The 12,244-nt window shown below is 36.2% G+C and overlaps 1 protein-coding gene across 7 annotated transcripts in view; it reads left to right on the top strand.

The window, feature by feature from the left end:
* TBC1D32 (TBC1 domain family member 32) overlaps positions 1 to 12,244 on the top strand; it is a 91,120-nt gene that overhangs the window by 71,372 nt on the left and 7,504 nt on the right. For all 7 annotated transcript variants that reach the window (XM_075498649.1, XM_075498647.1, XM_075498650.1 and 4 more), the window contains 3 exons: positions 9,451 to 9,520; positions 10,336 to 10,451; positions 11,417 to 11,571. In XM_075498649.1, coding sequence (XP_075354764.1) covers positions 9,451 to 9,520; positions 10,336 to 10,451; positions 11,417 to 11,571 — 341 coding nt within the window. The remainder of the gene's footprint in view (positions 1 to 9,450; positions 9,521 to 10,335; positions 10,452 to 11,416; positions 11,572 to 12,244) is intronic.

Below are 12,244 nucleotides of genomic sequence, written 5' to 3'. Positions count from 1 at the left end.
GATTTATTTGACACCTAGACTGCCCCTCTTGCTCTTCTCTGTACATCTGGTTTTTTAGGTCGCAGTTCAAAGTATCACACATTCTCCAATGATATGGAAGGCCCAGGTGTAGTTTTCTTTTCTGTCATGGGGAATGCCTATCTTGCATTCTTTGGAGAACAGTATAGCCTGCAGACCTAACTTTTCAAGGTTATCTTAGTGTTTCCTGTTAGAAAAACAGGAAAACCCGCTTGGTTTGAATAAGGCAAAAACTAACTAGAGGAGGAACAGACATCTAACTGTGCAACCTCCAAGTGGATGCCTTGCCCAGCAAAGACAGCATCCTGCTGTTTCTTAATCATAACAGCTAAGTGTGGAAGAACTCTAATGAAGGGAAACAGTAGTCCATACTCTGTTCACTTAGATGTCGAGTACCTTAGTTTCAATCCACTCTTCTCAACCTTTTGTTCAAAGCTAGGATTTAAAACATGTTCAGGAGGGTTGAACCTGGATCTTCTACTTTATTGATTTCACCATGAATCATTGATTAGGTGGAGGTGGCAAAAACATTACATTATTTATCTAAAATTTAATGCCAACTTTGTAGTAACACAGGGATTTAAAATCCTGTGACAATTGCATACATTAAATTAGTTATTTAGAATAGAAAATCCCAAGGAATAGGTATAGAAACAAAAAAATAACATACTAAAAACCTCAATTCTTGATTTTCTTGAGCTTGACAGATTTTCTTTCCATGATAAACCAACGCCGTCTGTATAACATTCCTTTTTGTACTTTCTGGATATTTTTTTCATTCAGTCTTATGCAGGCACTACTGGACATTAATTCTGTATAAGTTTGCCTCTTCAGTTCTCAAATAAAAGCTCCAAAATTTAAAGGGTTGGCTAATGAACAATTTTCATTTGCAAATGCTTTTGATACTCCATGTGCTTTAATGAAGACAAGCTTGGAAATGGGAGAGTGAGAAGCCTTCTCAAAGATAGTCAGTAGTGTGGTGGTAAGAAACTGATGTGAAATGTAGGCAAAGGGCTGGTGTTGTCTTAATGCTTTCTTTCCCTGTCTCAACACCATTATCACAGACTCTTTTTGTGAACAGTTCTCCAGTCCAGGAAAGAGTGTTGCTCAGGCAAACAGCATATGTTTCATCAAGGGTTTCTTTTAAGTTTTATAGGAAAATAGTTACTAAAATTTCATAGCACCTTTTTCAAACAGATGTAGCAAAGAGTGTTGTCCAGGGAAACTAGTTTAGACCAATAAATTCATGCTGATTGACATGAAAGTGAAACAAAAATCTGGCTCTAAAATTGAATCTATGATCATAATCCACTCTGGAACAGTAAAAGGGCTTGATTGTAAGAATCAGTTGTATAGCCAAATTTACACTCATTTCAGGCTCTGTTTTACATGATAAAACATACAGTGTGGCATTCCTATGAAGATAGGGAATGTGCTTTGAGAACCCAAGCCTGTATTACTCTTCCTATGTTTGTACAGAAAGGACAAATAAAATACGCTCAAATCTTTGTCAGACCTTACTTACTTAAAATTAGGTTTCTTACTGATTGAATAATGATTGATCAGATTTGTATACATTTCTCAGGGTTTTCTGCTGATATGTGTGAAGCATTGGAATTTCTGCAAGGAGAACAATTAATTATTGAATGCCATGTTATTTCACAGTATCTTTTCCATGTACGTATGTGTAAGCAGTACCTAAGCTAAATCCTAAAACTACTATTTACAGTAGAGACATTTTTCTGAATTGGGTAAAGCTAATGAGTTGTTAGAAGGTAAACTATATTCCAGATGCATCTTTCTAGCTGCACATCTAAGTAAGCCAAACATGCACTTGGCAATTGCGTGTGTCCGCCATTCTCTTGAATAAATTTGGGTCTGAGGAACTGAAAAACAGTTTCTAATAGTTATTTAATTTTAATGAAGAGAAGCCACAATTTTCATGAAAGTGGATTCAGTACAATGCATAGATATGCAGTGTTTATCATGTTTCTTGAAATGAGAAATTGATTATCTTAAAAAATGACAGCTTTCTAAACCCGTAGGTAGTTGTAATTAGAATAACACAGTCATCCATCTGCTGTAGAATCCCTCAGGATTTCAGTCTATTATAAAATTTGCAAATATGGAAAAATCAAATTAGTTTGGGCTGTTATCATTTTCAAGATAAGAGAGAGGGAAAAATGTCTGATAAACCACTATGCAGTTGCAGTGTTTAATTATAAACAGTAACACAAATCTTACTTGAAGTTTACTTTCTGCTAGCAGCAATGATACTGCTGTAATGTGGATTCAAATGAGTAAGATAACATACAACATGTATGTTAAATGTTAATGAACTCTGTCTATCCCTTTCCCAGAATTAATACTTTCTAGTTCGCTTTTATTTTTCTTTATTATTAAAAAAACCCAAAACAATGAAAACCAAATCATTGATGTCTAGCTGTAATAGGCAATCGGATTGCAAGAAACTGAAATTGGCTGTAGTAGTAAAATAGCCATTATGCATTAGGGATATGAAGTTCCTAAAATAGCCACTTGCTCTTCCTGTTGGCAAATTCCAGTTCATTGCAACATAAATGCTTTGTGGAAATGTATGTTTTCTCAAGGTTCCAACAAACCTATGTCTCAAAGAATTCCACTTGCAGAGTCATCTAATATGTTGGTGTTTGGACTTCCTAATTGTTCTCCGCCATGTGTTGCAGACTGCCCAAACTTGGGAATGCTACAGCCTTTCAGGATCAACTGATTTTTTTGGTAGCTCTGGTTGTGCAGATGACCTTGCAGTTGAGTTCTCTGTTTCTACCGGATTTTGTCTCTGAAACAGCTCTGCCATGTACTGCCAAAGGGACAGAACCTCAGGGATTTTGGGTCTTGGCCGTAAAACTCAAATGTCGTGGTGTGTTCCTTCTCTAGATGAGGCTTAGTTCTCTGTCTGAACAAAATCTCATAGGAACTTTCTACCATTTAATGAGCTCTTAATCTTCTAAGGGTCAGGTGGATCAGGTAATTACCTGAGAAATTTAAAAACACCAATGGGAAGCTATCAATATAGACTGATCAGATGGAGTAGCAAATGAGAAATACAGGACTACAACCCCAAACTGGGCTGAAAGGGAAGAAGAAGGAAGGGTGTTCTTCCCTTCTTCCTGCATCATTTGATGAATGCACTTCTTCAAAGATGGGTGCCCACTTTAAAGATGCTGTTAGCAAAACGCATTTTGCCCTTTGCCAGTTTATATGTAACTGGACTGAAAATGTGGTTCATTCTTAATGATGTTGCTGCCAAAAATAGCTTGAATGCTTGTGATGACCAATACATAAAGAAGAAGTTCTAGATATGAATATTTTGATCTTGTGTTGTTATGACAAGCGTACTGATGAAATAACATACTTTCAATAGTCAAGGTGGAATTGCACATGAGATTACCTAGCTCTGATGAGAAGCCAGCAACATTCTCCGGCAATTATTCTTGGATCTTGTTTACATTGTCTCCATTCACAGTTCAAATCCAACAATAATAATACTTTTCTTTGAAATGGGATTTTTTTATAGACAATTCAAACAATGAATATGAGATTCGGACTGTCAGAAGTGCTCTCAATGAGTAGCCTGGTGGAAGAGATGACACCATCAATAAATGGTAGCAAAATGGCAGAAGAGAATATGGTGAGAAACGTATGACTTCTCCTCTGCCCCAACTCCAAATAACATTTTAAAATAGAAAACTTTCATAAGGACATCAGAAAGAGAGATGATAGGTACTGACAAAAGATGAAGTTCTATACTGACTGCTTGGGCACCTACCCACTGACAGTGTCAATGTTTAGGTACCTGTTGAAGAGTAAGTAAAAAACCTGCTTTTTTTGTTAAAAAAAAAAAAAAAAAGAAAAAGATTTTGTGAGTTCCACAATTTCAGTTTATATGGACAAAGCCAAGGACTAGAGATCTCATAGCGAACATAACTACATACTTTAAAGATTTTTGAATTCAGGAATTATGCAGGTGACTGCATAATATGTGTCCTGCACTTGGATATGTGTCCTGCACTTGCGCCACAGCAACCCTATGCAACGCTACAGGCTTGGGGAAGAGTGGCTGGAAAGCTGCCCAGCAGAGAAGGACCTGGGAGTGTTGGTTGACAGCCGGCTGAACATGAGCCAGCAGTGTGCCCAGGTGGCCAAGAAAGCCAATGGCGTCCTGGCTTGTATCAAATATAGCGTGGCCAGCAGGAGTAGGGAAGTGATCGTGCCCCTGTACTTGGCACTGGTGAGGCCGCACCTCGAATACTGTGTTCAGTTTTGGGCCCCCCACTACAAGAGAGACATTGAGGTGTTGGATCGTGTCCAGAGAAGGGCAACGAAGCTGGTGAAGGGTCTGGAGCAGAAGTCTGATGAGGAGCGGCTGAGGGAGCTGGGATTGTTTAGCCTGGAGAAAAGGAGGCTGAGGGGAGACCTTATTGCTCTCTACAACTACCTGAAAGGAGGTTGTAGCGAGGTGGGGGTTGGTCTCTTCTCCCAGGTAACAAGTAATAGGACAAGAGTAAATGGCCTCAAGTTGCACCAGGGGAGGTTCAGACTGGATATTAGGAAATTTTCTTCCCTGAAAGTGTTATCAATCATTGGAACAGGCTGCCCAGGGAAGTGGTTGAGTCGCCATCCCTGGAGGTATTTAAAGGACGTTTGGATGAGGTGCTTAGGGACATGGTATAGTGGTGGTCTTGGTAGTGTTAGGTTTATGGTTGGACTCGATGATCTTAAAGGTCTTTTCCAACCTATACGATTCTGTGATTCTGTGACTCTGGCCATCATGGGATTTTCAGCTGTTTGCAGTATTGTTACTTACATGGTTCCTTTGAATCAAAAGTATTTTCCATCCATACAAAGAAAACTAATCTTACTTACCATCACTGAAGTTAAAATTTAACATTTGTTAACATTTTGCAAAGATTATTTATGTAGCCATAAAAACATTTGGCCTGGGCACCAGGAAGTGCGAAAGCTAAATCAATAACTTGAGCAACAGCTTTAGTTATTTTCTTCACTTAACACAAAAAGGAAGCCAGTAGTTTCTTTGGGGTAACAGCAGTTAAACAGGGTAATAAACTAATTATTACCTAAAGACTATACAAGTTGTATGAAATATGCCGTAAAACTGTTTCAGCTTGGTATCCTGTAATTTCAGTATGAATGCAGTGTAGCCCATTTTCTGACTTAAACACATAAAAGCTTCTTCATGGTAAGAGGGAGAATGAATAAGAAAGCAATCTTTCAAATGAGTTGTAAAGTTGATTGAAGTCTAGTCTGATCAGGAAGAATACTACTGGACTGTGTGTGCCAGTTAACTTACTCTGAAGTGGTTGTAGCTGTAGATTGAGTTTAATAGTAATATGTAATTGCCTTTGCAAATCATGCCTTATGGGATGTCTGTTTTTGTGCTCCTGAGCGCTACAAAACATTTTGAGAAGTACTGCCCATTGAGATGCTTGAAATGGGCATGATCAGAGTTAGTACGAATGATCAGTCATGACCTCGAAGCAAGGAAACACTAAGATTGCTTAAAGAATTGCTCCCTGTCTTGCCTTCATCCTGTTCTTCCCATTCCCCCTTTTGACATTTACAATTGCTCACAGTTTTGCAGGAAGACCTGGAAGATAAAAACCACAGAAGGCAATCAGCCCTAAATAAATAAATAAATAAATAAATAAATAAATAAATAAGGAAGGGGCTTGTAAGCAGAAGTTAATCCCCACCTCTCCCCAGGATGGCCTGATTTGCATCTGGGTCTATCCAGGATGCACAGGATTGCTTGTCTTTAAAGATGAAGACGAGATAGGCAATGGCAGTGAAGCATGCCTTGCCTAGGAATCCCAGATTTAGGCTAACGGATCCAGGTGGGAAAAGTTGCTCAATGAGCTCTCTTTGCCTTTTTTTGCCCTGCTCCCTACACTCACTGCTCCCCCCACTCAAGAAGGAGAGGTCCTAATTCTCTATTTCTGGTTCTCTGTGGAACACTGAATCTGATTTAGAGGTAGAAGGGTTGGAAACAAGAGGAAGATTACCAAGTCATTAAAAAAAATACTTCTTTATGGTAGAAAAAGATAATATTCTAAAATTTTTCACATGTAGTGTTCTTTTTTTTCTTTAAAGTTGTTACTGACCATTAATAGTTTACAGTCCTTGGTGTTTCAAAGAAAGCATTTTCTCTTTTGAATGAACAAGATTGTGTTAAATAGTGGATTTCAGAAAAGATTTGAGAGTAGGCATACCAATATTTCTTAGGATTAGCTTATTGAAATGTGTATGGTAGGTTGCTAATATAAAGAGCAGTTGCATGGCTAAAAAAGGCTAAAAAAATATGTATCATTTACACTTAAAAATGGTACATACTTACTGCTGTGGGGTTTTTTATGCATTTTAGAATGAGAGGTAAAGTCAACTTTCTATTATTATATATTTTTTTTTTAAATTGTAAATCAGCTCCTAGAGAATTCTGATAGCCTTCAAGTCACTAGTTTAATTTTGGCTTAATTTCTGTTTTACAGTGTTTTACGTTTGTAAAGAAAGAAGGGTAAAAAAAAAGGGTTCAACATAGATTTTTTTTTTTTATTAGATAAATAAAAAGGAAGCTGCCAAAGCATATTGTTCATTCCATTTAATAATAGCCACAGTACTGTATCATGTTGTTATCTAATTCACAGTTCAGAGAGGTGTTCTGTCCTTTGTTTGAGGATAAACGGCATTCTGATTTAGAAAATTGATCTGTCGATGCCTTTTGTTATGAAGCCCATTGTGTTTCAACACAGTTAGTTATATCAGGTGTATTGATAAATATCTGTCAAATGAGTTTTGTAGAAAATTAAATTCAGTGTATTAAATCAGAGGTATGAGCATCATTATGATAGTACAGTCACAACATACTCCTGCAAGCTTACTAGTCAACTTTTTATCCATGGTTTGCAATATGAAGTATTTCAATATTCCACTTACTGTTAATAACAATTTTCTAAGCTTAGCAGGGCATTTAAGGTTTCTAGGTCCAGTTTTTAATCAGTGGGAAGTGGTCCTTTGTGTATTCTAAATGACTTTATAGTTTTCTAAAGCCTAGTCTTCCCAGTCTATTAACTGGTAAACAAAATGGAAAATTAAAACTTTTGGCCCAGGACAAAGAACCACAGTTTGTGTGTTCCCATTGTGAGTTGTGGACTGGCAGCAACTTGACTGTCTAGTATATGGAGCTATGTTTATATCACATACAGTGGTGTACAAAAGCAAGAGTTTTTGCCTTGATGAGGTACTATGTAATATAGAATTGTTATTCAATCCAAACTCTATGTTAATTTTATCTTCTTTCACAATACAGGGGAAAATACCAAAAGGAAAACTGATAAGGAGAAAACTCTTTTCAGCGTCTAAGAAATTATTACAACAGAGAAGGAAAGGCAATGAGAATCAATGAAATCAGTTGTGTTCTTTTAATGTTAATGGGAAATAAGCATTCAGTATTTGCTGTAAACTGTTACAGAATGGAAACTGGGCTCAGATCGTGGGTTGTGATACAGCTGTTCCTCATTACACCCTTGCTGGACTTGGATACCAGCTCCTGTATTGCCACCCACAGGAGGATCCACCTCAAAATGGAGGCAGGGCTTTCTTGTGGCTTAGAGGTTGTGATACTGTTTGCCTCTCTCCTGCCGTTAAATATGGTCATGTCAGGACTGAATGAGCCATTAGTCATAGCCAATTCATTCAAATTCCCCCTGGTTTCTAGGATATAAGTATGCCTCTTGCCTTCATAGTTGCACACAGGAACCTGAAAATGAATTGATTTAGTATGGTGATTGCAGCTTGAGTAAACAGGTAACTTGGAACAGGAGCTGTAAAAGATTATGAACTGTTTCACTCATCTCTGGGTTTTTAACTGAAATGCCCTGTGATTTTATATGTATTATTCCAAACATTGTGTTGCTGGTATGCTATGCAAAAGATACTTGAACTTCCGTTCTTTGGCTAAAAAACCTCTCTGAAGTGGGTTTCCTATTTCAATCCCATCACATTATTGAGTAAATTCGGTTTTTTATGAGTTTAGACCAGTTGATTTTTCTTATGTATAAATGTATTTATTTGTCAAAAGTACAAGGTTAATTTCTCATGATCCTAACACTTAGATCATTGTTTTCTATTAAAGTTACAATACAGAACGGGTTTTTTTTCTTACCGTACTTCCTCTGCTGAATTTTACTGCTTCATTGTCGAGTGTAATTTTGCCGTATTGTTTTCTTCATGAAAATTTCAACCTACTTCATCTCATATGAGCAGAGTACTTAAATTTTTTTTCTTTAACTTTTCTTCCTAATCGGAGGCATTTCCTCCCTTAACCTGTAAATATTTCATCTTTAATACCTTAGTCCCTGTTTGCTTACCAGGAACACAGAGTATTTACCTGAATGGGTAGCCAGGGAATCCTTCAGTTTGATTTCTCTATGTGTCTGAGAAGTATATAGAAAAACGTATCAAGTTACTGTGTGATCTGCTTAATCAGATTTTTACATTTATCACATATACATGAATATATGTTAACTTCTGCTGCCATATCTGTCATTTACATTTTTAACAAATTATGTCAGTTGTTAGGGGGGTTTTTTATTTATTTGTTTTGTTTGTTGTTGTTTTTTAAGTAGCACTTTGAAAGAAGTATATTAAAGGTCTAAGCTCTCAGCTTTGTAATTCATAATATTATTGGACTGTAATTTTTTTCTGAGGTATAGTTGTCTTAGATGATATATGTACACGAGAGAAACAATGCCCTATTTTTATTTGTATTTAGAATTTAAAATTTTGAGAAAATATTACAACAGAGGTTGCTTTAATTAATGGTTTATTAATTTGTCTAACTTGGATTTTTAATTTTAACAAATGCAGAAAATGGGGTATATATTACTGTGTGAAAGAACAATGCATAGAAATACAGGCTTTTTTAAATCCATCAGTTGCAAAGTTTTCTGTGATTCGTATCAAAATAGAATTTGTGTTAATAAAGTGGGTTTACGCTAGGAGACTTAAGGCCACTGGAATGGAAGAAAGTAGATCAGAAAATGCTGCTTTGTCTGATTTCTTGGCCAGAAAGGATACAGCTCTACTAAGAAATGGGACTGAAATAGATGTTGTTTGTTTACATCGTGCTGTAAAGCTAATGATAACCATACTAACAGTGAAGATTTCCTTATAAAGAAAGTGATTTTAATAAAAAAAATAAACATATATGAAGAATGCAGGTTCTTGATGCATCCTTTGCAAACACTACTAAACTCATTTCAAACAAGAAACAGTTCTCCAGAATTGGTATTCATACATAAAGGAGCTTTACATTAGTATTCAGTTAAAATCATATTTATCGTAATACTTTATTATATTTTTTTTCTTGCATTTTAGCCGTGGATGCAGATGTGACGAATGAAAGCCTTTCATCTGTGCAGCAGCTTGGTGTTGAAATGACAGTCAGGTACATGGTATTAAAATATTTCCCTAGTGTATTTCTAGGATTTGTTTGATTTTCATGGGATGACTTTAATGATATTTAATCCACCAACTCAATGCTTTATACCATTTAAATCTAAAGATCATCTTTAAGAAAATGAATTCTAACTTTGACAATGAAAAAGGTATTAGTACATAATTAAATTATCTTTACAGATTATGTAGGTTATTATCCTTTTTTGTTGTAAAGGCTAATTGTAACTTGTTAGTAAGATTTACCATAAAATTACATTATCCTGAGTTATGTGTCTATTTTTTCCTCACATTACTTCTCTAAATGGTTCTGTTTAGCTAAGCTTAGTTATATGCTATTTAAACATTTTATTTGGCTGGTAATATGCAGAGCCGTGATGAAGGAAAAGCTAATGTGTCTGTACTTCCACAGATTGTTATCTTTAGTTTGTTTGCATTTAGATTGTTAGCATTAATATTTGAATTCTGATGCTAATAATTACACATACAATATACTTAGATGGAATTCTAAATAATATATGTGAAGAAAATGAGTTGTATGTGTGAGAGTACTTGCTCCTCCCCGCCACAGTCTCTAAAACTGAACTAAAAGGAATTTAGGTGAGGAATTGTAACACTGAGTAGCAGAGGTTTGGTGTGTATCCTTCCTAGGTAAAGCACAATAGGTTTTATTAAACCATTTATGTGTGTATCTACAACATCGTGTTTGAGCTTTCACAGGCCTATTAAATATGAGGTTTTGCTTTTTAGGAATTAAAAAAAATATTTAACCTTTAAACAGTTTTGGTTTTTAACTTTTTGTGCTAGATATGGAAAATATCTAAACTTGCTGAAAGAACATGCTGAAAATGGGCTGTGCTTCGTGTTAATGAATTGTGAGAAATTTCTGAAACAACAGCAAAGAACTGTGGTATCCTCACTTTGTATCCTTTCTTGATGGCATAAATTATATTGCCTAAAAATGCCAGTGGAATTTGAACTCTCAGTTTGGGCTTTAGATGGTGGCGTAGGTGTGTAATATGTACTGAAAGAAAAAAAAGAGCAGCACTTTTACTTTGAAATTTTGTTAAGTTAAAATGCACACCCAGTGCACTCAAGAAAGTTTGCACCCTTTTGTTCCCATACTTTGTTAAAATTGTAAGTCTCATTTTTGTCATACACTGTTCTGGAGTAGGATCACATCTTTCTGTATGTGATAAAGAGTCTGCAGCAACGCAGCCTTGAGCATTAATGAGTATTTGTGGTACTCCCACAATACCAACGGTGTTAATGGTATTGCCCATGTAATGATATGTGGCTGTAATCTGATCAACAGGAATGTTTTGACTTCTGACCCTTTTAGATCTACTGTGGAACTTTTTTTAAAAATAAAACAGATACCCCTTTCCAACAAGCTTTGCTATATTCTTCAGGTATTAGACTTGCATATCACTATTAAAATACACTTCAGGTATATTAGTCAGAATATGCTTAATCTCTTTTTTATAGCTTTTCTTTTACTTTGTCTCTTTTCCGTAATCTTCACAACTCCTGTTTTTCTCCTCCACCATACTCCTTTCTTGTACTATAAGCACACTTGTTTTGGTGAGAGTTTTTTTGCATTTACTTTGGCTTTGTTTACTTTTGTTGATTTGGCTTGACTACTTATGGACTGGAAAAAAAATAGTGTATAGGGAAAATAGCTTAAATCATTTCTCTTAATTCAGTTTGAGAGGCAGCCGTGCCTCAAGAAGCTGCCGTCTGTGCAGCTATATTCCCCTCGTGCCATCTCTAACAAACCAGCTCTTGCCTCTGTGTGCATGGGCCTGGGGGGGAGGAGGAGGGCCGCGGGTCCTGCAGGGCAGCGAGGAGGAGATCTCTGCCCGAGTTCCTTAACCTTCTCACGCAGGCTGCTTGCAGGAGCGCTATGCTGGCTACGACTGGTTTGCGTCTTCTGTCTTCCTCATGATGTCAGGGGACGGGGAGAAGACACTGGCGTTTCTTCAGCGATTTTCACGTCTTCTTGTTTCAGCGTTTCTCTGGCTACCGAGACTGCACATATCTGTAAGAATGTAAATGCTGTTTATTTCTGAAAGGCAACTTTGAAAGTTTCTAAAGGAGACTTTATCAATTTTCTTAGTTTTGGGTGGGTTTTTTTAATGCATTAAGTTTTCATTAAAGCCCTCTAACTGAATATGTGACCCTGAAAAATTCTCTCAGAAAAATACAGATTTAACATTTGCTCAGATGGTTGTTTAAAAGTAGTGAAATAACAGGTGGACTGATAGTAAAGGCAATGTTATTGAATTTTAAAGCTGGCAGTAAAATAAATTTTGTTAGTGGCATTAAATTCTGTGTGAAGGCTGTGATACTGTTGAATGACCTTTTTTTTAATTATTACAGTGTAGAAGTCCATCGTTTTGATTTTTTAGTAAAACTAAATCATAATAATTTTAAAAATTATTACTGGCCAAATACCTAATGCTTGACAATTTTAAATTATTAGTATTTTGGATCAAGTTTATAGTATAGGAAATGTAATTTCAGTCTTTCATTAGGGGTGATTCCATCTATTTAAAATAAAACCCTTCCAGTTTGACTTTGTACATTGTCACATTGTCTTGAAAGTTTTGAACATAAACTATAAAATAACTGTAACCTTTACTAGAGAACTCTGGGGTATGAGAAGCACGGATTAGATTCCGTACCTCTTCTGCATGCAGGCTTCTGTATTAAT

This window comes from Mycteria americana, chromosome 3, assembly GCF_035582795.1.
Source record: "Mycteria americana isolate JAX WOST 10 ecotype Jacksonville Zoo and Gardens chromosome 3, USCA_MyAme_1.0, whole genome shotgun sequence".
In the NCBI taxonomy this organism is placed as follows: domain Eukaryota; kingdom Metazoa; phylum Chordata; class Aves; order Ciconiiformes; family Ciconiidae; genus Mycteria; species Mycteria americana.
Note: the sequence above shows the minus strand (reverse complement) of the source record. Positions and strands in the feature narration are given on the sequence as shown.